The 27,378-nt window shown below is 38.1% G+C and overlaps 2 protein-coding genes across 14 annotated transcripts in view; one reads left to right on the forward strand and one right to left on the reverse strand.

Moving 5' to 3' along the window:
• Window positions 1–27,378, forward strand: part of ECD (ecdysoneless cell cycle regulator) — a 44,671-nt gene extending 17,293 nt beyond the window's left edge. For 2 of the 9 annotated variants that reach the window (XR_015724829.1, XR_015724828.1), the window contains exons 10-17: window positions 4,005–4,111; window positions 4,246–4,429; window positions 6,005–6,072; window positions 7,745–7,959; window positions 9,665–9,875; window positions 12,395–14,047; window positions 22,025–22,218; window positions 23,605–24,610. Coding sequence is in view for 3 of the 9 variants with exons in the window: in XM_087863041.1 (XP_087719167.1) it covers window positions 4,005–4,111; window positions 4,246–4,429; window positions 6,005–6,072; window positions 7,745–7,959; window positions 9,665–9,875; window positions 14,468–14,523 (841 nt within the window). In the remaining 6 variants the exon portion in view is untranslated. Of the gene's footprint in view, window positions 1–4,004; window positions 4,112–4,245; window positions 4,430–6,004; window positions 6,073–6,653; window positions 6,787–7,744; window positions 7,960–9,664; window positions 9,950–12,394; window positions 14,048–14,467; window positions 14,539–22,024; window positions 22,219–23,604; window positions 24,611–25,214 lie in introns of those variants that run through there. The other 7 variants (XR_015724824.1, XR_015724825.1, XR_015724826.1 and 4 more) reach the window with 7 other exon arrangements.
• On the reverse strand, window positions 5,935–26,804 carry NUDT13 (nudix hydrolase 13). Of its 5 annotated transcripts, XM_045783514.2 has the most exons (10): window positions 26,672–26,797; window positions 22,446–22,552; window positions 20,971–21,062; window positions 17,727–17,866; window positions 16,363–16,497; window positions 15,437–15,543; window positions 14,536–14,661; window positions 14,261–14,372; window positions 13,389–13,543; window positions 5,935–12,460 (listed from the first exon to the last, which is right to left on the reverse strand). In XM_045783514.2, coding segments are annotated over exons 1-10 (1,170 nt in total). In that variant the 5' UTR covers window positions 26,673–26,797; the 3' UTR covers window positions 5,935–12,265. The 5 variants fall into 5 exon arrangements, with proteins under 5 accessions (XP_045639470.1, XP_045639471.1, XP_045639473.1 ...); XM_045783515.2 differs by lacking the exon at window positions 22,446–22,552 and having other exon boundaries at window positions 11,354–12,460; window positions 26,672–26,804; XM_045783517.2 differs by lacking the exons at window positions 20,971–21,062; window positions 22,446–22,552 and adding an exon at window positions 17,246–17,415 and having other exon boundaries at window positions 11,354–12,460; window positions 26,672–26,791.

Consider the following 27,378-nt stretch of genomic DNA (forward strand, 5'->3'; position numbering starts at 1 on the left):
TGCTATACATATAAAAATGTTTAGTACACAAAATGCCATGTATCATTTATAGATACCTAAATATTCATTAGTTCAACAAATACTTATTGAGTATCTCCTGTGTGCCAAGCCCAATTCCAGGTACTGGGGATAAAACAAAAGAACTAAAGTCTCCCTGTCCTTATGGAGCTTACATGCTACTGTAGGAGAAAGACAATATAACCACTATATGATATTAGATGGTGGTAAGTGCTTTGAAGAGAAAACAGTATATGAGGAGAGAGAGGTACAGGCTGCTTTTCTAAAGATTTTATTGATTGATTGATTGGTTGATTGATTGCATGAGTAGGGGGATGGGGCAAAGGAGAGAGAGAATCCCAGGCATACTCTGTGCTGAGCATGGAGCCTGACATAGGGCTCCTGTGTCATGATCCTGAGATCACGATCTGAGCTGAGACCAAGAGTCGGTGGCTCACCCAACTGAGCCAGCCAGGCGCCCCTCGGCTGCTTTCTAAATAGGTTGGTCAAGGAGGCCTTTCTGAGGAGGTTCTGTTTTTGAGAAGAGACCTAAATGAAGTGAGGGAATGAGGCATACAGGTATTTGGGGGGAATAAAATTCCAGGGAAAGAGAACAAACAGCAAGTGCAACAAATATATGTGCGTGTGGGCGCACACACTCTCAATGGACCAGAAGGATTATTTGTGACAGCAGTCACCTCTGGGTAATAACGAAAGAGATTGAAACTGATAGTGTTGGTCATCAAAGGAAAAATACTAGCTTTAACTATAAATTTTTAAAGTACATGTGTATATTACTTGTTTAATTTTTTATGTTAAGGGTAATCAATCATATCTTTAGACTGGAAGTAAGTATAACAATATTATAATTCTAGGTGGTAGGATATGGACATTTGTTATATCATCTTTTTTTTAATGCTGTATCTTTTGGACTTGTCTATATTATTTAAATTTCTTAAAACAAAAATTAAAAATAAAAAAGAAGCCATCAGTGATCACCCACAGCTTATTTCATTGAGTCCAAACTTAGCCACTTCAGGCTCACGGTGCTCTCATCCCAGTCCATCTGTTCAGCTTCATCTTCCACGCTTTTGCCAAACTGAACACCGTTTGCTTTGTGAACATGTTTCTCACTTCTTTGCCTTTATACAAATGCTCATTTTCCCCTTTGCCATAAGTTCCTCTACCCTATCGTACTTGTCAGAATCTTTCCATTCTGGGTGCCTGGGTGGCTCAGTTGGTTAAGTGTCAGCCTTGGACTCAGGTCATGATCCCAGGGTCCTGGGATCGAGCCTCACGTTGGGCTCCCTTCTCAGTGGGAGGCTGCTTCTCCCTCTCCCTCTGCCCTTCCCCCCACTCATGCACTCTCTCTTTCTCTCTCTTTCTCTTAAATAAAATCTTAAGAAAACATCTTCCCCATTTTTTTAAAGATTTATTTATTTTCTAAAGAGAGCATGTGAGAGCAGAGGGAGGGACTGAGGAGAGGGAGAGAGAGAATCTTGAGCAGACTCCCCACTAAGTGCAGGGCTCAACCTCGCAACCCTGAGATCATGACCTCAGCTGAAATCAAGAGTTGGACACTTAACCAACTGAGCCACCCAGGCCCCCCACCCCATTCTATAAGGCCTAACTCAACTACTTCCATTGTCTTTATCATTTCTTTTTAACTTTTCTGTAGTTAATGTAATTAATTACCTTCTCCTGTGACTCTTCATAGCATTTGTTCCAATTCTTGATTTTGGCTCAGGTCATGATTTCAGGGTCGAGATTGAGCCCTGCGCACATCAGCTAGTCTGCTTGAGATTCTCTCTCTCTCTTTCCCTCTGCCCCTCCCCCTGTTCACACACTCTTTCTCTTTCTCTCTCTCAAATCAATAAATATGGTTTTATATTGCGTAATTTATTATGATTACTTGTGTATTTCTTTTTCTCTCCTAGTAATATTTGCATAATATGTAATAGAGACAATTTCCTGTTACCTACATGATTTAGCAAGGTATGCAAATCTTTATTTACATGAATGTAAGTCCATTCTATAACTTGATTTGCTCCATTCTAAATACGTGAGACAGGGTTCCATCCGTTTATGTAAACAGGTCACATTGCCACCATAAAATAACATGTTCATTGTACAGATAATATCTCTGTGCATTTTTCCTCATCAGTTTATTGTAGGAAGATCATAAGATAGTATCAGAGGACTTGATTTCAAGACTTTGCTCTAACTCAGTGACCTTGCAAAAGTTACAGAACTTCACTGAGCTCTGGTTTTCTCATCTATAAAACAGGATTATTACCTCATAATAGTAATTAGAGGAATAAATAAGAAAATGTATTTAAAGTGCTAGCCTAGCATATCATACATACAAGATTAATTTTAGTTCATACTTTCCTCTGGGTTTTCTTTTCCTCATATATATGCTATATATAAGTTGAAAGAGTCGTACTAAGTCAGCAGCTTCATAGTGTTCCATGCATCCTGCCGCAGAACCACAGGCAGAGGTGACATGGACACATCTCTGAGCTTCCAAACTCCATTTCAGTCAAAGCAGTTTTTCTTTTTCAGCTTTATTGAGAAGTAATTGAGGAACAAAATCGTAAGATATTTAAAGTGTACATTATGGTGATTTGATATCGGTACATGTGAAGGGATCTAATTAATTGACAGTTCCGTCACCTCACATATTTATCTTTTTGGTGGGACAGTGAGAAGAACATTTAAGATCTACTCTCTCAGCAGATTTCAGTTATATGATACAGTCTTATAGTCACCATGTTTTCCATTAGATCCTTAGAGGGTATAGAGAAATTTTGTATCCTTTTACCAACCTCTCCTTATTTCCCTCACTCCCTAGTCCCTGGCAACTACTTTTCTACTCTGTGTTTCTATGAGCTTTATTTATTTATTTTTGAGATTCCACATATGTGTGATACCATGCGGTGTTTGTCATTCTCTGTCTGGTTTATTCCATTAGCATTATGCCCTCAAGTTCAGTCCATTTCACAAATAACAGTATTTCCTTCTTTCTCATATATATTTCTCTGAATAATGTTTTGTATATATTTATTACATATATTTGTAATATAATTGTAATAAAATTTGTAATATATTTGTGATATAATTGTATTAATATAGCACATCTCCTTTATCTAGTCATCCATTGGTGGATACTTAGGTGGTTCCCATGTGTTAGCTATTGTGAGTAATGCTGCAGTGAAGGGAATTGTCCTGTTTTCATTTCCTTTACATATATACCCAGAAGTAGAGTTGATGGATTATACGGTAGTTCTGTTTTTAATTTTTTGAGGAATCTCCATACTGTTTTTCATAGTGGTTGCACCAATTTACATCCCCAGTAACAGTGCACAAGGGTTCCCTTTTCTCCACATCCTTAGCAACTCTCTTGTCTTTTTGGTAATAGCCATTCTGACTGGTGTGAGGTGGTATCTCATGGTGATTTTGATCTGCATTTTCCTGATGAAGAGTGATGTCGAGCACCTTTTCATGTACCTGTTGGCCATTTGTACATCTTTGGAGAAATGTTATTCAGGTCCTTTGCCCATTTTTAAATCAGATTGTTTTTAACTGATGAATCATTGAACACTACATCAGAAACTAATGATGTAGTATATGTTGGCTAATTGAATTTAAATTAAAAAAATAAATCAGATTGTTTTTTTACTATCGAGTTTTATTAGTTCTTTATATATTTTGGATATTAACTCTTTATCAGATATATGATTTTTGCAAATATTTTCTCCCATTCAGTAGGTTGCCTTTTCAGTTTGTTGATGGTTTCCTTTGCTGTACAAATCAGTTTCTCTTCAAGCTCTTTTATATTTTAGAGTTCCTGGTAAAATTTTATTTGAGAAAAAGGGGTCTATAGCCTAAAACAGTTGTTTAAAAACAAATTAGATTATTCCTCCCAGCTTTAAAATACTATTTTTTGTGATTATTATTCTGAGCTGTCTTATGAAAAAATCCCCATGTCTTTTATTTTTTTATAGCTCTCTTGCTATGAGCCCAGGTGAAGAAATCTTAACCTTATTACAGACCTTACCATTTGATATAGAAGAGCTTAAGAAGGAAGAAGCTGATCTTCCCCCAGAAGATGGTAAGTGATGGACCAGGATAGAGCAGAAGAGTTAGGAAAAATGAAAATATGCCATTGAGTCTCACAGGGCCCTTCTCTGAGAGTACCTGCCATGTTCAGTGTGATATGGTGGTATCATGTTTTCTTCTTTTCAGACGACCAGTGGTTAGATCTCTCACCAGATCAGCTGGACCAGCTACTGCAGGAAGCTGCTGGCAAAAAAGAAGCAGAGCCCATTTCCAAGAAGGAGGAACAGAACTATGACTTAAGTCAAGTCTCAGAAAGCATGAAAGCTTTCATTTCCAAAGTCTCAACCCACAAAGGAGCAGAGCTGCCTCGGTAATTTGTGTTAGAGTATAAATATCTAAGTAGCTAGAATGCAGGTATTGAAGTCTTCTAGTCATTGCCATTTCCACTCTTGTTTTTCTTTTCAGTAAATGATTTGTACTGCTGTGTTTCCCTCTTTTGGTGTCTAGTACCATGAAGACTTACCTGGAGTTATATTTCTAATAGCCTGATTCTTTGTGATTTTTAAAGTAAGTCAGAGAGACTACTCAGCAGATCTAAAAGTGTCCATCCCAGAGCTATGGAAGGAAATCGTGTATTTTACTCTTTAAACTTTTACTCAGAACCTTATGGACTCTTAATATCTAGCTCTCAGCAAACCCACACTTCCAGTCAGTCTCCCACCCCACAAGCCAATTGGATGCTTCACATTCAAAAGAGGGGGATAAAAGAGTTCGTCAGAGGAAGAAATAATAACAGAAGAAATGGGAAGTTACATTTGGCAAGTAATAGGAAAATAAGGTAGATGGAATTGTCACCTGTACAGCAAATACATCTTTATTTGTGTTGATGCTCTTGAGCCTCATGAGAAGATTAAAATTTATGTTCAGTATTCTTTTAGGAAAGCAGAGATGGAGGGGGCATCTGGGTGGCTCAGTCAGTTAAGCGTCTGACTCTTTATCTCAGCTTAGGTCTTGATCTCAGGATTGTGAGTTTAAGCCCCATGTTGTGCTCCACACTGAGCGCGGAGCCAGCTTTAAAAAAAAAAAAAAAAAGCAGAGATAAGAGAAAATATGTTCTTACTTTTGAAAGTTTAGTTCCTAAAGAAATAGACTTTTTAAAAATTAACTCAGAGACGTGATTTCTTCTGCTAATGCTGTATGTGTATATATATATATATATATATACACACACACACACACACACTGTCTTATGGGAGGTGCAGGGTGGGTAGTTCCCTAAATCAGCCTAAGTTAAATGTGCATAAACAAAGTGAAATTTTTACTTTTATTTTTTTTTTTAAGATTTTATTTATTTTTGCGCGCGCGAGAGAGAAGGAGGGGCGCCTGGGTGGCTCAGCCATTAAGCATCTGCCTTCGGCTCAGGTCATGATCCCAGAGTCCTGGTATCAAGCCCCACATTGGGCTCCCTGCTCAGCAGGAAGTCTGCTTCTCCCTCTCCCACTCCCCTTGCTTGTGTTTCCTCTCTCGCTGGCTGTCTCTCTCTCTGTCAAATAAATAATAAATAAAATCTTTTAAAAAAGAGAGAGAGAGAGAGGGAGAGATCGTGAGCACAAGAGGTGGGGGAGAGGAGTGGGAGAAGCAGACTCCCTGCTGAGCAGGGAGCCAGACTCGGGACCTGATCCCAGGATGGTGGGATCATGGCCTGAGCTGAAGGCAGACGCTTAACCAACTGAGCCACCCAGGTGCCCTTTACTTTTATTTCATCAGTCTTTCCCATTTCTTTTGCCCTGCAAGACCATTTAAACTACAGTTTTTCTTGCTATAGCACTTCTTTTGAGATCATATCCCTAGTAGTATTCCTAAGAATGGCACTGCTTTAAAAAAAAAAAAAAAGTTCCAGAGAGTTGTGTTCAAGATAAATGGTCTTTTTCCTTTAATCTTACAGAGAACCTTCTGAAGCTCCAATCACTTTTGATGCAGATTCTTTTCTTAATTATTTTGACAAGATTTTAGGTAAGTTACAGTATGATGTTTATTTTCATTTTGAAACTAAGTAGCAAGGCTATTGCTAGAGTACTAGAGCATTGGGTCTCTTGGAAGTCAAAGTATTTGCTTTCTCTTAATGATTTTGAATTGCTTCTTAGCTCAGTGCCTAAGATAGTCACTGCTCATTGAATATTTGTTGAATGAGTGAGTGCTGTATGGCTAGATACAGTTTTACCTTGGCTTCCATGTTATACTGTTTTTTCTTTTTTAGACTTACTGTACTTAACACTAGTAATAAAAAGACAAATAGCCCAATTTAAAAAATCAACAAAGGATATAAACAGGCAATGCCTTGAAGAAGAAATATAGACAAATATTTGAAAATACTTAACTGTTTCTAGTAAGTAAATACACAATACAAAATAAGAACTTTATTTTTTTGCCTACTGTATTGGCAAAGACTTAAAAGATTGACAATACCCAGTTTTCTCATGGGTTGAAGAAATGGGTACTGTCAAACCATGAGCGTGGAAATGTAAGTTGTCTTTCACAGGGTGGTTTGGTACTCTAGAAAGTTCATAACCTTTGACTTATAATTTCATTTCCAGGAATCTTCTCTTCGAAAAAGACACATATGTGCCAAGATGGTGATTACAGCATTGTAGTAGCAAAAAATTGGAATGTCCTAAATGTCCATGGAGAAGGAAATGGTTAAATAAATTATAGTACAACCATATTATGAAATATTGTGCAATCTTAAGAAAGAATGAGGTCCATCTATATGTTTTTCACAAAGAAGGACTTCCAAGACATATAAATAAGTGGAAGAGCAAACCATGGTTCAATATGTATTTATATATTTAAAAAACACCCTTGGGGTGACTGGGTAGTTCAGTCAGTTAAGTGTCTGCCTTCAGCTCAGGTCATGGTCCAGGGTCTTGGGATCAAGCCCCACGTCGGGCTCCCTGCTCCGTGGGGAGTCTGCCTCTCCCTCTGCCACTCCTCCCCCCAAGCTTGTATTCTCACTTGCTCTCTTTCTCTCTCAAATAAATAAATAAAATCTTTAAAAAAAAACGCTTATGTTTTTATACATATGTACAGAACTGCATAAAGGCTTAGGTACCCACCAAACTGTTAAAAGATGCTTAACTCTGGGAAGAGAGTGAGATGTGAGACAATAATAACTTCTTATGGCTTGAATATTTATATCAAAATATATTCATGTATACTGTAGCTTTTAAATTTTTTAAGTAAAAAATTTTAGTAATCATGGGGCGCCTGGGTGGCTCAGTTGTTAAGCGTCTGCCTTTGGCTCAGGGCATGATCCCATCATTCTGGGATTGAGCCCCACATCGGGCTCCTCCGCTGGGAGCCTGCTTCTTCCTCTCCCACTCCCCCTGTCTATGTTCCCTCTCTCGCTGGCTGTCTCTCTCTCTCCGTCAAATAAATACATAAAATCTTTAAAAAAAATTTTAGTGATCAAATTCATAATAAAAAAAAAAGCTACATTTTTCAGCTTGACCTGTGTACTTTTCTGCAAATATCTGCCCGCAGTACCATTTTCCGGAAGGGATTCTTATGAAGTAATTTACCCCTGTATATTGGTCCTTTTCTGCAGGTAATATTTAACTCTTTTGAGAGGTATAATCACTCAAGAAAAAATTACCATGTGGCTTTTTCTCTGTTGGGGTCTGTGTAGGGCCAAGTCCTCATGAATCAGACTCCGATGATCTGGACGAGGAAGACTTTGAATATTTAGACAGTGATGATGACTTGGATCTTAAAACACAGGAGTCTGGGGAAGAGGCATCTGTAAAAGGAACTCTTCATAATCTCAAGTCATACATGGCCCAGATGGACCAGGAATTGGCACATACCAGCATTGGCAAAAGTTTCACCACCCAGAAGCAAATGGTACGTGTGTGCTTAACCTTTTCCCCCATCTGGATATCCTAATACTATGAAGGAGAGCTAAAACTATATTTTATCTTTGTTTTTCTTTTTTTTTTTTTCTCGTTTTGATTTGTTATCCTTTCTGGTGATGAATTTGATTTTTTTTATTTGAAATAATGTAAGATTGCTAATGTTTCCGTAACTAATAGGATAAAGGATAATTAGCTTTGTTCTCCTAAATATAAGGTGAATTATGTTACTTATTCTACGCCATCCCTTAGGATTTAAAATAAAAAGTCACGCGATGTGGTCAGACTAGTTTGTGGTTACATTCTACTACTAACAGCTTACACGGACTTTAAAAACAGAAAGATCTTAAATATCCAAATAATTTTCAAGTCTTAATAGTGTTTGTTCTGTGTTTTCTTAATTTAAAACCAAATTAAGAATTCATCTTCCACTTATTTTTTTATCCTAGTTTTTATACCAGCAGTGTCTAACCTGGACCTAAGAGACATTGTGAAAGAGAGTGGACCCTGAAGTCTTGGGGATTAGGGTTTGAAATCCAGCTCAGCCATCCACTATGAATATATATCCATTAACCAGTAATCCTTATGTTGTAGAATTAATACGAGAACTAAGTGAGACAACAGTGAAATCCATAATAAGGCCCTTAATGAGTATTATTCACCTTGCTTTGATCATCTAAACCACATTTAAACTATAATCATTTCCAGTATTGCCCAAACCTAATAGAAACCAAGAAACCATATGTTAAATTTATCTAAAGCAGTGTTTCTAAAATATTAATATGTATATGAGCCATCTAAAGATCTAAGTAAAAGTGAAGTAAAGGGGCGCCTGGGTGGTTCAGTCCATTAAGCATCTGCCTTCGGCTCGGTCCGTGATCCCTGGGCCCTGAATCGGGCCCCGAATCAAGCCCCGCATCGCGCTCCCTGCTCAGCAGGGAGTCTGCTTCTCCCTTTCCCCCTCCCCTGCTGCTCTGTCTCTCAAATAAATAAAATCTTTAAAAAAAAAAAAAGTGAAGTTAAAAAAAAATACATAGAAAATAAAATGTAGATTGTGGTTAAGTTGGTCTAGGGTGAAGCCTGAGATCTTACATGTCTAACAGGCTCGCAAGCAGTGCCGGGATCAGCATGCTGCTGACTCATGGACTGTACTTTAAATGGCAAAGATACTAAGGCCTATAAGTCAAGCTATAGTCTTTCAAATCCTTTCCTCAACCTGTGAAACCAGAGAGGTTCAAGTAATAGTTCGGAATCTTTGTAGTTGGACTCCACAGAGCCTCGGGTTTTTACTTTGTTTTTTCATTGGGGGGAAAAAAAGGAAATTTTTTTACTTAGAGAAAAAATTAGATTCTCTTTTTTTTTATAATGTTCATATTTGTATATCTCTTTTAAAACTCTTAGGCAAGCTATAAATATATCGCCTTAATCTTGGTTATCTCCCTTGGGCTGTTTCAAAATAGGGAAGAAACCCAATTTATAGGAAACTTTTCCTAGAAAGAAGTGTGTTAAAATCTTCGGAACCAAATTCTAATACGTGTGTTAAATTGTGAAGTTTATTAGACTTTTTATTTTTTATCATTAAGGATAAGAAATTTCCTTTTTAATTTAGAATAGAGTTTTACATTGGTATTAGTTTTTATTGTAACTACCGTCTAACCTAATGGCCTATTATCCCATGATTTTTTCTCTCCAATAAGGAACCTCTATCCCAGACTACCAATATTAGTTCAGATGAGGAAGATTCTGGTGCAGGAGGATCCGTTATGACACCAGTGGATGTAGACCTGAACCTGGTTTCAAATATACTGGAATCCTATAGTTCCCAAGCTGGACTGGCAGGACCTGCGTCTAACCTTTTACAAAGCATGGGAGTACAGCTGCCTGATAACACTGATCACAGACCCACAAGTAAGCCGACGCAAGATTAGCCAGCACACCTAGCCTCTCTTTTTCTTCTTAAATAAATATTGAGTCTCACTGTGCTCTTGTCTAGTTTAAATGACTCATTTAGTAAAAATGTTTCTTCAGTACAAGTTTCACAGGCTAACTTCTCCTCTGTGAGCCCCAAATGTCCATTCTGCATAAGTCTTGGTGATCTCAGCTGAGGTACATACAGGGTTTTGAAGTCAGCAGAAGAGAGAAAAATCAAGCCCCTGGGCAGCCCCTGAGAGGAGATTTACACACTCCCATGTTTAGAACATAAAGTTTATCTTTATTGAGGATTAAAGGAAGAAAAAGGAGGGTGATAGGCAAAAATGAGAAATGAATGAGTTGCTTTTTTATTCCATTTACCAGAATTGACCTTTAGCCAGGCTCACTCTGGTGACAAATACATTTGTTTTAATGTTTTACCTGTTTTTGCCCTTCTGCTTCATGGACCGAGTGGGCTCTTTTTATCCTTAGCACCTTCATCACTCATTCCCACATGAATATTGTCCAGCTAGGTAGGCCCTGTACCAAAGTTCCTTTTATTATCTGTTATTTTCAGTACCTCAACCCTGCCCTCTTTTGCCTCAGCTTTCAGATGTCCTTGGAGTTCTAAGAAGCAAAGCCCTCTTCCCACTCACTGCCAGGAAACAAAGTTCAATGTCACAGCTCCTCTATTAGCCTCTCTCATCTTTTCTTTTACAAAACAACACATTAATCCAAAAGCAAACAGTTACTCCATGGTAAGTTTGAGAAACTCATAACCAGGAATCCTGCACACTCCCCTTTCTATCAGTATTTTCAGATTGGGGATGTGTACACATGTGCTCACAAACACACCCACAGAGAGATAGAAAAGATTGGGAGATGGTAATACACATGGACCCTGAACTGTTTTCTTCTAACTGCAAGATATGAAGAAATCTCAGGACCTCTCTTTCGAGAGTGCTTTTCCCTTCTACGTGCTGGGTTCAGTTCAGGCCAGGGCAAGCTGCCAACCTAACAGGACAATCAAGTCCCATCACATACTATCCCTCAACATTTCCTGATGAAGGCACTTTGATTTCCCCAAAGCACTGATGATATGCCGGTAATGGCAAAAGCAGTGACCTTTTGGGATCAAAGGCAAATTCAGCACTTCATCTTGCCTAGTTCTAGAATCTCTTTTGCTTAGTCCTGTAGACTAACGTGTGAATAATCTTAGGATCTCTGGCATTTGTGTCTTTTATCACAAATTAGTGCCTGAAATCATCCGAAGATACAACTCTTTCCCAGCCATTCCTCTTTTTAAATAGACTTCTAACAATATTTCTTCTGCACGTCGCTTCAGTTGTTCCACACTTGGAACCTGGACTTAAATGTTTATCATAAAAATAGATTCCTTTTCTTCCTCTCTACCCCCTGCCCCAGATTCTTTGTACAATTTCCTCACTTCATAAGACAGAAAAATACTTCTGAACAAAGGTATGGAAATTTAGTTTATTTCCTCCAGATAAATTCTCCCCTATGACAAGGAAGGTATAGAATGACATATATGAATGATGAGCAATCCTAAATTTAGTTTATCCCATAAAACAAGAAACGGTTCACCCTCACTAATCCCTCAGCTGAAGTTACAACACTTAACAGTATGCAAATGGCAGTGACCATTTTATATTTAGGAAATCAGAGATGGCAAAGTGATCATCTTTTCCTTGGGTCACAAGCTGAGCAAGTAACGACAAAGGACTTAGTTGTCTTAAGCCCTGCTGGGATGCAGTTACCTCAGCAGAACATCACTGCCTCTGATTGATTACAGATACCCTGAGGAAGACCTTGGCTCCCACTTTCTTCATCCCTTCAGATGACTTAAAGAAATATGACTTTTATTTAAATACCATGTACAAAATAACTACCTGTACACGAATTTTTTAATGTTACACTGTGCAACTTTTCTTAATTCCGTGAGGATGAAAAGTAACTCAGGAGTGGGTTGAGATTTGCTACATATCTTCAATACTAAGATAAAATTAAAATTATACCAGGCACATTCTGGCAGTTAGTGTAAACTTTGCATTAACAAGATACATGCCAAAAGATGTTTGCTTCCAAGACCTCAGTGAAAATGGGTGTACGGGGGCCTATGTCCAAACTAATGCTTCAAAATTCCCTCTGATTTTGACAATGATCATTATCAGTTTGGCATTTCGATCGCCTATGAATAGGAACTTCCTTAACACTGCTATTAGAGGCATCCTGCTGTAGAGTCACCTCCCACTCTGCCTTAGTACGAAATTGGCCTGGAGATGCCTTTGGTCACCTCCCCTTTATCAACTGATCACTCTTATGCCCTTCCAGGATACTGAGAGGGGATCTAGGTGGCTCAAGCTCAGCTAAGCGGGCAGGGGAGAGCAGGACGGCTTTTCCACCCACTCCTTAATCAGTTGGTGGGCAATGGCTAACTTGGGGGGCAACCAGAATGTCCCATTCTGTTGCTGAGTATATGGATTGTTTTTCCTCAGGGCTGTGGCCACCTCATCATGACTGAACCAGCCAGCTGCCTCTAGTTCTTTCAAGTTCACCTGGATCTAAAAGACATAAAGAAAAACAGAATGTAAGGTTAGGAGCTACAAAATTTAGAATACTCTGGCCAAAGGTGAGAAGATGTTCCCAGAACTGAGCAATACCTGGGATCTACAGGCTGGGAGATAATCAGTTTTAGATACTGCGCAGAAGCAAAAGAGGCATAATTAAAAGGTGAGAGTTAAATATATATTTTAAATAGTGTAAAAGAAAAAAGTGCATTTTTAAAAATCCTGGAAGCACAAATACTGAAATACTAAAGAGTGGTTAACAGTAAGGTGTAATATATAAATAATTCTTGATTAACTTTCAATTTAAAAAGAAAAGAAAGTTATTCTTCTCTAAAAGATAAGGGATAATTAATGATTATCAAAGGCATAGTATCTTTGCAATGCACATTGCATCCATAGGAAGCTGAGACAGATGAGAAATGATTAATTCTATGCAAACCAAAACACAATAGACTTTGGCAGGTAGGGACCACAATGCCATCTATCACGGATGCTACACAAAAGCAAGATGAGGTTGGATAAGACAACGTCTAAATCCCTTTCAACCGGAAGTTCCTATGATTTTATATAATCGGTCCCCAGCATCCTAACAGACTTGCGCGATAAGACCAATCCTGAAATCAGTCATTTAATTTGATATATTTATTGTGTGCCTACTCTTTTCAAGACGCTCTGTTAAGTCCCGCTGAAAAATAAATTGTCACATGACTGAGATACATACAAAGGAGAATGGTAGTTTTGTGGGCGCTCTGAATTTTCATGGAGATTGTTTCCTTTAAAAATTGCAAATTCGTTAAGGGAACAAATCCTACATTACACATCTTTGTATAATGTAGACAGTGCTGGACTAGACAGGTGCCTACTGACCAACGTGGGTGAAGCAAATGAAATATCACAGCATAAGGGAAGCATCAGAACTTACCTCTGTCTGCCCTGGTTTCACAGTTGCATGACAAGCAATCATGAGTGAGCTGTTAGGAAAGGGCCAGTGCTGGGATGCAGAGTACTGCAGTGTTTCCACCTCCAAGCCCACCTCTTCTGCAACTTCTCTCCGGACAGCCTCTTCCATACTTTCACCTATAAGCACTCAGATTAATTCAGGACAGCCCTGCAGCAGGAAGGGTGATACAGATGCCTATTTGTGAAAGGAGCACAAAACTGGCTCCAAAGTTTCAATGAAGTATTCTTGGGAGAGCCCTAAATCCCTGAGTGTCTATAACAGCAGGACTCAAGTCTGGAGTTGGGTGCTGAACTACAATACTTATACCAGTTACTTAGTTACTGAGAGTGCAAAATGAGAGTGACAACTAGGCTACTGTTGACCTCAACTTTAATAAAATTCTAATGCCATGTTTTACCTTTTGCAAATTTCACCCCAGTAGACTGAGAAAAAAATAACCTGTAAATATCTATTGAATTCTAATTAATACAATGCACACTGAAATATTTAGGGAGAAGTGTACTAATGTCTGCAAACTATGCATCAAAGAATAAAATGGATTGATGGATGGATAGAATGGATAGATATGTGATAAAGTAAATGAAGAAAACAATTGTAGGATCTAGGTGGTAAGTGTATGGGTGAGTATTAACTGTATAATTCTTTCAGGTGTGCGATATATTTGAAAACTTGCCTAATATTGGAAAATTATAATTCTAGAAGGCAGTTTTCTTGATTTGTCAGGGAACAGTGTGCTTGAGACTCCAAGTACAACAGCAGTAAGACAAAGAAATACCTACTGTTGTTAAGCTTTTGTGTCCCCTAGTCATCTGTACATGCCCTAAACTTCTTACCTATATCACAAAAACCTGCCAAGGCAGAATACATTCCCTTGGGAAAGGAACTCTGACGGGCAAGCAGGCATCGAGTCCCATCTGACACCAGAGTGATCACCACAGGAGCCATCTAGGAAAAGGGGATGGAAAATTAGACATTAGGGTTTGGGGCCTGTTAATGGGATGAAGGAATGGATAACTAAGGAAAGCCTTTTAACTGTATAGGCTTCTATCCCCAGGACAGGCTAGCGCACAGTCTTCTTGGATTACTGTCCTTTTAAAGGAGTGCTTACCTGTGGATAATAGATGATCTTATTGGAAGGGCACACACGCTTGCTGCCAGCCATATTCTTCTTGGTGGGCTGCCCACTTCTGCTACAGAACTGATGAGCATCATGCCAACGGAGAAGGGCCTGAGCCTAGAAGTACAAAGATAGGCTGATTTCATTTGGAGAGAATGTGGAGCTCATCTATAATAGTGCTGGGCCTAGTATTTAGAGCAACTCAAAGGGAAATGCCAATCCCTTTCCAGCTCACCTACTTTAAATGGTTATTAACTGTTTGAACTTTAAAGTAAGGAAATTATCTGGACATACTCCTCTAGCATCTGAAATATGAATAAGAGAAAGAATATTTCATATGTATTATGATTCATTTAAGATACATATAATATATAAACTATTCTAATGAATGCCTCAGGTACTTATGACCCCACTTAAAAATAAGATATTTCCAGCGTAGTGTAACACCCCAACAGGTACTCCTCCCCAATAAAGGTGGAATTCTTTTGCAAATAAAAATTTTTAGAGATGTCTTTTTAAGTTAAATGAACAAACAAAAGCACTTTAACAAGTGAAGTCTAAAGCTGTGAGGATAAGTCATTAAAGCAATACAAAGTAATTTCTCATAGAAGTAACATAATGATGTATGTTATGCTCTGGGTCATTAAAAATATCATGAGGCTGATAGATCCGCACGTCCTTAGGAGAAAACAGTCCTGCCAAAAATAAGGGCAAAAGAAAGAAGAATAAGCAATCTCCCTAAGCACATTTCCTGCCAAGGTTTGTAGGAAGGACTGATCCAACTGCTCCAGAGGAAATGCAGTGCCATTCTAGCCTTGTGCATGCATGCATGCATTCTCCCATAAAGACTGCTTTACTACGTTTCCTGCAGAACTAAGAGGTCAGAATCTACCGTGGTCAGCAAGGAGGCATCCTTTGTATTCAGCTGAAAGAGAGCCTTCCGCAGCTTAGTGAAAGAGCCCTTGAGCTCTGTCTCCATTTCTGATTTCTGTAAGGAAGCTAGAAAATGAGAGCAGAAGATAAAATGAAACAAACACCAAACTTTGCCTTGGGGCCCCCTCTCAAGTATGCCTGTTAGAGCAGTGTTTCCCAAACTTGCCTGATAATACTCAGCTGGGGAAAATAAAAAATATACAGGCTCTCAAGCCCCTACCTGGAAATTCTGACTAGCAGGTGAGTGGGGCCCAGAAATCTTTATTTTTTAACAACCACTGGTGATTTCTTATATTTAGGCAAATATGAGAAACATCAGAGCATAGTATTTCTCAAGATCCTTTTCAGAGTAATAAGAATATTTGCACTAGCCACACACTATCCCTGGAAAAGAGGTAAAATGGGACCTCTAAGCTCCTATCTGCACTGTATTCCAGCATCATTACATTTACAACTAGACCTGGAAAGAGAGAAGGAAAGCCTATTAGGAACCATGAGCCTTACACCAAACTGGTTCCCAAATGCAGGTCTGAAGACCCTGAGCTACCACATGGTAACATGTTTATTCATTTGAGATAAGCATGATGTCATGAATTTTAAAACATTTATGAAATATTTAGGAAATATAAAAGGTACAGAGAATAAAACAATAAACATCTGTGTACCTAACACCTCGCTTAGAAAATATTAAAATGTTCTGTATCTTCTTTTAAACGATGATGACAGTAGATGGGTAGTATTTTTTTAAATGTCCTAACTTAAAAAAAAAATACAAGGTTGATAACCTTTGGTATTCACAAAATTTTCTTTGAAAGTTTATGATTACATGAAATCCCAAAGTCTGAGCACTACTGGGAAGTACCCATTAGAAATAATATTCTATACCATTTATGGAAGAGGAGCTATTTAGAACTAGATCCAGAGCAAACCATGCTTCATGCTGTTCAGAGCATCCAATCAGCACAGAGTCTTCTATTCTTTGTGTGTCCTGTCCAAACTTTGCCAGGAGCCTTTCCAACTCTAAGAAACAGAAAAGGAGAAGGGAAGAAAACAAAGGTTTTCATTAAATCACTACAGCCATATTAACCTTCTAGAAAATCATCTACTTCAGCTTGAAGGAGGTATACCTGCTTCTAGCCACTGCCCTGCAGCTAATTAGCTATGTAATCTTGGTCTAATCACTTAGCGTCTCTTGGCCTCCATCTTCCCATCAGCAATCTGAAGTGTTCAGACTAAAGAAGGAATTCTTGCTGTGTACCACTGTATTCTAAGATTGTATCATGAAAGGAGCATATCCCCTAGTTCAAAACATACATGGTAGTTAATATATTATGGCGCTGAAAAAAAAAGTGTCATGCTTAAAATGCTAGAGCCAAATCAGTTACATATAATTTAGTCTCCAGATTATGTTGCGTGTGTGGGGTAGGGTAGACTATTCATCCAAGATCCCAGTCTGTATAATACAAGTGCTGTATAGGGAGAAAATCTGTCCTGTGCGTGAAGGACATTTATTTGTTCATAATACAACATAACATTGCCTTCTGATGGCATCCTGATATTGTTCTGCACTGCTGGAAATGATCTATCCAAGTACTCAATATCTGACCCATGGAGGAAATTCACTGGCTTTGTATTTAGAAGTAAGTCATTGTATAGTGACACCCTATGAAACTGAAAGTTAGTACTTTGAATGCCAAATCCCACGGGTTTAGATATCTCTATTTACATACCCTAAAAGAGTTCCCAAAACAAATTAATTTTAACTCACTTTTAATTTTGACCCTTCTAGAAGAAATGAAGTCATGATGCAAACCTTTAATAGTAGAACAGTGTACAATTCCACAGAGGCTGGAAATCACTGGTTTAAGCAGGGTTTGGCAAAATATTTTCGGCTTTGTGAGCCATGTGGCTCTCTGTCACAACCACTCTGCTCTGCCACTGTAGTGCGAAAACAGCCACAGACAATACGTAAGTGAATTGAGCGTGGCTGTGTTCCAATATTTACAAAATAAGCGGTGGGTTCCAATTTGGACAGCAGTTTCACTGACCCCTAGTTTAAGGCAACAGTGGTTCATACCATCACTAATATTTGGGCAATTCAGGTTTATACACTAAATAATTAATTGGTAGAAATAGTTTGAAAAATCAGGACTCTGAAATTGAAGGATCCTTCTCAGGGATTTGATATGGATGAAATTCTGCTTAAATGCCACAGGCTGGTCTACTCTACTGGTCCTCTTTGGGCTTACCTAGTAGGCTATGCCGGGGGGCCTGGTATTGGTGTCCCGATTTCTGAAGCAAAGGAGCCAGGCTGTGAAAGAGATAAAATGCTCCTGTCTGCTGAGCTTTTTTACACGCATCATCATCTTCCTTCAGTTCAAATAAATACCTGTATATTGGAAACGAAGCATTATTAAAACCATACTCAGTTACTTGTATAGCATTCATCTGTCAGAATTTGGTCCTTGCATCCCTCTCTTATCACAGTTATTTCCTTTTATTTATATCCTAAATTGCTCTTTCCCCTGAAAGACTATGATCTCCTTAAGGGCAGGGTCAGCCTTAGTTCTATATCTCCAGTAATTAGCATATTGAATGGCTCAATTCAATAAATATTTATTGAATTGAACTTCAAGGGTAATAAATATTTACTGAATTGAACTTCAAGGTACTTTGCCAATATTACGTTGTGAAGCAAGAATTTACATGCAGTGGAGTGAAAGGAAAACAAGTACAGTGATAAAACATCAACCACAGAATACCTAGGGATGGAAGCAGGCTTTATTATTGTAGACAAAGAGCAAACACCATACCTTAAGTAACTCTTTTTCAATCTAGGGATGATAAAGAGCAGATGTTATCTTCAATGCATTCATGCTTCCAACACCTAGTCCCCCACGTGGACACCATTAGCTCCTTATCTCTACCAAAGAGACCACTGATGGGAAAGCATAGCCTATACTTGATCTATACTTACTTAATAAGTGTAATATCTTCAATAGCCAAAATACAAATGTGGAAAAGACAACTTCCTATCATTAGTTTCTCTAAAAGAAATAGTACTGGATCCAGATCTAGATTTTTCTAGCACCTTCGTAAAGATTACCTAAGTTCATCCCCTCAAGAGTTTTGGAAATCAGATCAGGGTCCACATGATTCAGGGGGTACTGAATGTAGATTCTCCTTCTGGAGCCTTAGGGATAACCATTTTTGCTCATTAAAAGCCCCAAACAGACTCGGATTTGTAGCAGATTTTGTCACTGAAGTAGGCAACACAATTTATGGATATTTCCTGTAGGATCTGGGAGCTTTTGTAACACTAACAGAGTTAGCGCAACATGAAACTACAAAGCAAAATGATAAATGTGCCCCAGTGGCATCTTTAAGAACCTATTTTTGACTATATGATAAAAGGGGTTACAATGAACTCTTTATAAACACAAGACCAAAGAAACCTGAGATTTTAATACTCATGGTATTTTTAAACTTACTGTAAGTCACTGCCGCTTCCTGGGGCAAAAACTTAATGCATATCAAAGGAGAGACATGTGCCACTCAGAAGTTACCAAATATAAATGATAGAACAAACACCGCTGCCTTCCTAAAAGGACAGTAAGAGTGGTACAACCTGTGCTTTGCCCTAATGACCCTAAAAAGCAAAACACCTACAAAAACACCCAGGTTAAGGTCTTAAATCCGGGGCCTCACAGGAACTGGAACTGAGATCCAAAAAGTTCTTTACATTTTCCTTCTTGTTCAGGAACACTAATTTAAAAAATTCATTTTCCCCCTTTAGTTATAATAGCATGGAAACAACACTAAGATTATTAGACATAAACTGTTATTTTCCTGTTTATAAAAATAAAAAGTCATCCCATAAAAATCAGAAAATACAGTTAGCAATTTGTTCAAAAAAGGGAAATCATCAAGAATCTCACCATTCAAAGATGATAACTGTTTATACCTGGGAATTCTTCGAACTATTGTGTAACTACATAGATAGGTTTATTCAGAATTTGTATCCTTTAATTTGTATCCTTTTTTTTCTTTAACATTTTTTTTTAAATTTTTTTTTTAAGATTTTGTTTATTTGAGAGAGAGAAAGCATGAGGGAGGAAGGGTCAGAGGGAGAAGCAGACCCCCTGCTGAGCAGGGAGCCCAATGTGGGACTTGATCCTGGGACTCAGGATCATGACCTGAGCCGAGGCAGTCGCTTAACCAACTGAGCCATCCAGGCGCCCTCTTTAACATTCTTTTTTTTTTTTTTTTAAGATTTTTATTTATTTATTTGACAGAGAGAGAGACAGCCAGCGAGAGAGGGAACACAGACAGGGGGAGTGGGAGAGGAAGAAGCAGGCTCCCAGCGGAGAAGCCTGATGTGGGGCTCGATCCCAGGACCCTGGGATCACGCCCTGAGCCAAAGGCAGACGCTTAACCGCTGTGCCACCCAGGCGCCCCACTTTAACATTCTTTTAATGTTATGTTCTTTATTGGTAGAATTTCATTCTCTCATGATTTTTTTACTTGTTTTAAAATCATTTTAACATGGTCATTTTTAGACCATTCAATAATTGCTCAATAATTCATTTATTATTCTCAGAGTCTCAGCCTGAGAACTTCAAATAACCTACAATAATATAACTACTTCAGTTTTCTTTTGTTCATGTAATATTGTATGCTTGTGTGCCTTTAAATTCTGGACTGGGCACTCATGTTTGGCAGAGCTTTTCATGTAGGAAGCCCCTGGTTGTGAGTGTATCTCTTCAGAGGGGTTTTACCTTTGCTTCTGCAAAGTGCCCAGGGGTCTCATAAGTCTACGACTACTACTTACATTCTTTTCTTAGGTTGGGGTTTGGGGACCATAATACAGATGGTGCAAATTTAAACCCCAAAACTATGAGAACAGGGTAGTGATTTCAAATTCACAGATTTCAAATTTGCCCAGGCCATGACAAAGAAGTCCTTTACCATCCTCCTGTACTGGTGTAGGTTAGTTTTTTGTTTGTTTTGGTTTTTTTCTGTTCTACATTTAACTGGTAGTTTAGTTCTTTCTGAGGGGGTGAGGGAATTAGAATTATCTACCTTGTTTTCAGGAAACTTCATGAATTATTATTATTCAGTATAGTTTTTAATTCTGTCATAGGGGTGTCATTTAATTAATTTCTCTCTTCTTGTTCATTCATCCATTCAGCAATCCTTCAGTGCCTATTATGCCCCGGGTATTGTTTTATGCATGAGGGTTACCAGAGTGGGAAGGACAAAGTTCTTATCTTAATAGAACTTAATATTTAAGTATGTCAGATATTTTAGGTATTATTGGAAATTTAGTTTATTTAGAATTTTTCCAATTATAAATAATTTGCAATGATTATCCTTATATGTAGATCTTAATCATGTATCCTTAATCCTCAATATAGGATTTTGAGATGTTTATATTTTATAATTTAATAGCCCAAAAGAGAATAATCAGAGCTCAGTTTGGTCACAACTCACCGGGTCTTAGTGACATAAGTTGACAGCAGCCTAAAGCACCAAAAAGATTTTCTCCTGCAAGCAATTCCACAATACAGGGACATTGTCAGGTCCTTAGAGAAAAGAGGAGTTAAAAAGAAAAAGTTATAGTATACAATTTAAAGTAATGAATCACCAAGAGGGTTATACTTTAAGCCAGGATAGGACTACTTTTTAATATTAAGGAAAGAAACTAAATAGGAGTTAGATGAGCTGGCTTCTAAATTGCATTTGTGCTACTAACTAGCTGTGGGATTTCAACTTTTCAGTACCTCTTTTCTAATCTACAAAATTGAAACCTGTTCCGCCTACCTAATAGGTTATTGTGAGACTCTACTATCCACAAAAAATATGTTCTTCCTTCCGTATTGTAGACTTGTTGCTAGAAGGTAGCTCCTAAGCCACAGTTTACATTTCTCTCCTCTCTTATATCTAAGCGGGGTCAAAAGTAGGTCTTAACAATGGAATGTGAGTGGAAGTGATGTATATCTCTTCTAGGCAGAAGCAGCTAAGAAATGGGTATGCTTAGGGGGTGCCTGGGTCACTCAGTTGGTTCAGCATCCAACTCTTGGTTTCATCTCAGGTCCTGATCTCAGGGTGGTGGGATCAAGCCCCTCACCGGGCTCTGCCATTGGCTTGGAGTCTGCTTGAGATTCTCCCTCTCCCTCTCTCTCTCTGCCCTTCCCCCCATTCGCACACGTGTGCACACACTCTCTCTCTAAAATAAATAAATAAATCTTTAAATAAAAATTTTAAAATAATAAAAAAAAAAAGAGGGGCGCCTGGGTGGCACAGTGGTTAAGTGTCTGCCTTCGGCTCAGGGCATGATCCCGGAGTTATGGGATCGAGCCCCACATCAGGCTCCTCTGCTATGAGCCTGCTTCTTCCTCTCCCACTACCCCTGCTTGTGTTCCCTCTCTCGCTGGCTGTCTCTATCTCTGTCAAATAAATAAATAAAATCTTTTTAAAAAAATTAAAATTAAATTAAAAAAAAAGAAGTGGGTATGACTTCGTCCTCTTTCCTCCTTCTGCTTAGAAGACTCTGGAATGGCAGAGTCATTAGATGGAAAAGCCTGGATCCTTGAATCACAACATGGACAAAAGCCACCTGCCAACCAAAGGACCCCCCCACCACGTTGGAGGATTTATGAGTGAGAAATAAACTTCCACAATATTAAGCAACTGAACTTTTGAAGTTTGTTACAGCAGCTAGCATTACTCTAAGACCAGGTAAGACTAGGAATGTCTCCAGAGTAAAGGAGCTAAGTTTCTCAGAATATATGAAAGCCAACATCCTTCTGAGAACAAATTAAGAGGAATTCTATAGATAAGAAAAATATAAAAATCATGGCCATTAAGAAAATATTTCAAAAGGCACCTGTGCAAATCTCCATGAATCTAAGATATTTTCTATTTTGTGTATCTCATTGTGAGAGAAAAAAAGTTCTGTATCTTACGAATCCATTCTGCAGAAGGTGATTCCTTTTAAATTGTATATCAATAAGTATTTTGTTCCCCATGAAAAGTACATTTTCACATTGGCAATAAAAGTCAAGAAGTTCCACTGAAACGAGAAAATGAGTACAGTTAAATAACCAACCACCCTTTTAACTGTGCCCAAAGGAAGCAAGCTTTGACACTAAACAAATCACTGAGGAACATCTAAAGTTTAGGCTTACTTCTTGGTTGCATAATTATGAATCACTGATGACTAATCCTTGGACAGTTTTGGCTACAATCTATGTCCTAGCCAAGGGTAAAATATATTTAGCAAACGACATTCAACAAAAAGTGTTTATTGAAAACTGACTTTATGCAAGGTCCTTTAAGGAACACAGAAATGTACTGGATGAAAAACCTACCGTCAAGGGAATCTAGCAGGAGAGAGAAAACAAACATAGCTTTTCCAGAAGGCAACATGTGATATGTGGGCTACAGAGCATTCTAGGAGAGTATTAAAAGCATAATTCCTAGTTTAATAACCCAAAGATGTGTGATATACTGGAAGAAATGTATTTACATTTCTTCTATATGGATAAGTCATATGTATATGTCTCATGTACAAACTCTGAGAATGTAAATTGGTACAATATTTTGAGGGGGCAATTTGGGAATATCTATCAAAATGTTACAATAAACATCCCTTTCACCTAGCAACTCTACTTCTAGGAATTTATCCTAAGAAGGAAAGGATATGTATTGGAATGTTAACTGGAAAGTATGATAAAGGGGAATAATATACAGCTCTTAAAAATGAATAGAAGAGGGGCACCTGGGTGGCTCAGTCAGTTAAGCTAATTAATTTATAAAGGAAAGGACATGGGGTGCCTGGTGGCTTAGCTGATTAAGCATCCAACTCTTGATTTTGGCTCAGGTCATGACCTCAGGGTTGTGGCATCGAGCCCCGCAGTGGTCTCTGTACTGGGCGTGGAGTCTGCTTAAGATTCTCTCTCCCCCTCTCCCTCTGTCTCTGCCTGCCCTGGCTTCTCTCCCTCTCTTAAAAAAAAAAGAAAAAAAGAAAGAAAGAAAAGGAAAGAAAGAAAGAAAAGGAAAACAAAAGGACATATACATATCAGTAAACATAAATTAAATATGTATTTATTTGTATTTTTAAAGTGACTGGAAGTACACATACCAAATCATTAACAGGAGTACCTCACTACTTTCCCAGGGAGCCAAAAGGAATTATTTTGGTGAGTTCCTTGAATCCTGAGAGCCAAGAGCTGTTTGGTTGAGCTGTACCTACCAACTAATCTGTGTGGCCCACTGTACTTGGCTGCCTGATGTTTTGCCTAGTTTCTGTTACTAAATTAATCTTAGCCAGTTGTGGATTATCATGGTCTACTGACTCATGGGATGGTGGTCACAGAGCTTGTAAAAAACATAGTCAAGTTCTTAATGTAACTTTGAAAAAATATTAACAATCAAGAGGAAAAGAGATTTATTTCAACTGAGAATTGTACCTTTATTGGTACAGTCATAAACCTAGTAGATAAAGATTAAGTCTAATTCCTTTTCTAAATGGTCCCTTTTATATTTTTTATACATATCTTATATAAAAACAGTGTAGAAATTATTGAAAAGTCAAAGAAGAGAAAATGATTTCCTTAAAAATCAGTTTTAACTGTATTTTTCTCTTTTAAATAGATTAAATTATAAAATTAACATAACTATGTTACAGGACATCTCGAAAAGAGAATGGTGAGGGCAGCCATAATATGGTTACATAAATATGTATTTTCTAATCTTTGTACACATATACAACTTCTCTATAGTTGTAATCAGAGGACACATTTTTGTCAACTTGCTTTCATAAAACACATCACAAGCAGTCTTCTATGTTTTTGTATAAGCTATATAATTTTTTTAGCTGCAAAATACTACATTCAGGTAGACTCATCCTTATTTTGCTAAACATTCCCCTGATTTTAGACATTTAGGTTGCTCTGATTTTAAATTACCAGAAATAAGATACCACTAAGTACCTGTGTGCTGATATTTTCTTTAAGTTTCCCAAAGTAGAATTACTGGGACAAAATTTAGTTTAAAATCATATGGCTCTTTCTACACATTGCCACACTTATTCAGTAGTGTTTGGTTTAAAAAAAAAAAAAAAGAAGAACTTTCATTTTATATTTCTTTGGTAACTACAGAAAGTGTTTTGAGACTTAATATTTCTAGTTCCCCTTCTGCAAACTATTTGATGTCCTGTGCTCATTTATTTACCGTGGTTTTGACCATCCTAGATTTTAGAATATTATAGTACATTTCCAGCATTTTCCATAATATGATCATAGAAACACATTATAGGAACCAACTGCTGTATGTGTTGCTTTTCTTTGTGTACGTCACTATGGAAAAAAAAAGACTCTTTTAACAATGAGGAAGATAGGTGAAATTACTTTTAGAATGAAAATATAATTTCTTGGGGCGCCTGGGTGGTTCAGTCGTTAAGCGTCTGCCTTTGGCTCAGGGCGTGATCCCAGGGTCCTGGGATAGAGCCCTGCATCGGGCTCCCTGCTCTGCTGGGAGCCTGCTTCTTCTTCTCCCACTCCCCCTGCTTGTGTTCCCTCTCTCGCTGGCTGTCTCTCTCTGTCAAATAAGTAAATAAAATCTTTGAAAAAAAAGAAACTATAATTTCTTATAACTCCATACTATTTAGAAATCTAATGCAGGGAAAATTTGTTACTGTTTTCTAAATGGTTTGTGATTTTTTACTCTTTTAGGGGTCTTCAGTGCAATGTCTTATTCAAAGTGTATTGGCTCAAGGGCTCACCTTCAGCAAACGTGTTGGAAAACAACTGGTAAACCTGCCATGATACTCAAATCCACATTACAAACAGAATTGTTTTTGTTTGAATTGGCAACTCCTATGGTATTTTATTCCTGAAACGGCATGCTGGGGATAAAAGTTCACTATTCACGAAATAAATTTTGGAAGAAAATACTAGCACCGTTATTTTACGTTAGATGACAAGCTTAGACCTGCCTTCTGTTTTGTTTATGGTGTCTCTGTGTATCTCCAAACCGAGGAAGGAACAGGGAACGAAGCACTGAAGTGACTCCGGACTTTTATTCTGGGCTCTCCCACTGACGGAATTTGTGATCTGGAGCCGTCACCTAACTCGTCGGAGCTTGGTTTCTGTCTCACTTCTCACAGGGGAAGGAAGGAGAGAAAATGGATCTAAAGTGTATTACAACCATGTCAGGTTTTCACATACCTGATTCTCAGATCTGTTAGACTGTAATATCCTTAAGGGTTGGGACTGTATCTTCCCCTATCTATAGCACCTAGCACTGTCTCTATCACAATGTAAAACACAATATAGATAGATGAATGAATGAATTTATCCCATTTTACAAGTGAGGAAGATAAAGCTTTAACTAATCTGAAATCACAGTTTAGACAGAGGCAGTTTCAGATAGCCATGGGTATCTCGCTCCAAAATTCATGTTTTGATGAGAAATACATGGGAAAGCATTTTTCAACATTCATTTACAATTTATATCTTTGAAAAGTACAAACACTGATAGAGATGAAAGATAATATTATTTTTACCAAAAACTATTCGATGAGGAGGCAAGGCTGTTAAGATTAACAATATCTCTTAAGCCCCTGTAATAAATAATTCCCACATTTCTCATCCTGTTCATCTTAACAGAAGAAAGATTACTTTGGAAGTACTACAGCATGAAGAAAAGGCCCATCTCGAATCTCTGCGGTTATTTCTACCAAGAAGTTTGGTAGTGCTTGAGAGAGCCCTTCTCAGTCTGTCTATTCATTACTGTGGACCTCAATGGAATGAGGAAATACGCAAAACTGAGGAGCCATGGGATACAGATTTCAAGGTCTCACTAAGAAGCTTCATGGTTTGCTTTCTAAAAAAATGTTACCTCGCTTAATTAAAAAATAATGCAGGCACAATGCAAAAAGTAAGCAAATTCCATTTTTAAATGACTCTCCAAGAAAGTACCAGAAAAATATTAGCTTTAGTTAAAAGGATAATTCCATAAGTTATTATGCAAAACTCTGGCCATTCCCTGGTTTCTGAAAGAAGGAAAATACTAAGTGAAAATCACAAAATGCTGTGACCGAGAGTTTTTTTCAAGTTTTGATTATGCCTTCCCATAAAATCCCTCCTGCGCTTAGAACCTCAGCAGTTTTCTGCTCCGCTGTACTCACTCTGAATTCTGTTGGGGGAGGGTGCCTTCCTTGGCCTCAAGAATCAGCAGAAACCAGGGAACTCCAAACGTTACTGGGAAGTAGGGCTTCCCTTCTGAAGAGGGACCATTGCTGTCTCTGCCACACTTCCCACAATCCCCTAGAGATTCATTGTGGGAAATGTAGTTCTGTATTCATGCTTGCGCTTAAGTCCTCCAAAGTTAACCATGATTGTAATCATGCTTTTGCCGCACTTCCCAGAACTCACCTAGAGATGCACTCTGGGAGTTGTAGTTTAATCCAGAGGCGCGCTGCTATCTCCTCCAACAGCAAAGTTAACCGTGAGTGTCAAAAGCATAATCTAAGAGCTTCTGAATCCATCACCAGAAAACTACCGACCTTGTCTTTGGAGAAGCAGTAGATTCACTTTTGAATAACAAAAAGATAGTTATTAAACCCATCGTAGTACACAGAAGGCATATTTTGTGGGAGAGGAAAGAAGTGTTGGGGCAGGAACTCAGGTAACTTTCAAACTTTCTGTCTCTGTCTGCCCATTTTAGAACTAGTTCTAACATTTCGTGAAATTCTGCCAATTTAAAAGGACCTGGCTGTGCCTAAATGTGTGTGAGCTTATGTTAGAATGCATCCCTGGATCAACCAGGGCAGGATTCCATGGGACTGAAAGTAGTTTCCCAGCAAAACTACTTTGGTTCTGCTTTTTTTTTTTT

This window comes from Ursus americanus, chromosome 6, assembly GCF_024610735.1.
Source record: "Ursus americanus isolate L20-20 chromosome 6, mUrsAme1.1.p, whole genome shotgun sequence".
Lineage (NCBI taxonomy): Eukaryota > Metazoa > Chordata > Mammalia > Carnivora > Ursidae > Ursus > Ursus americanus.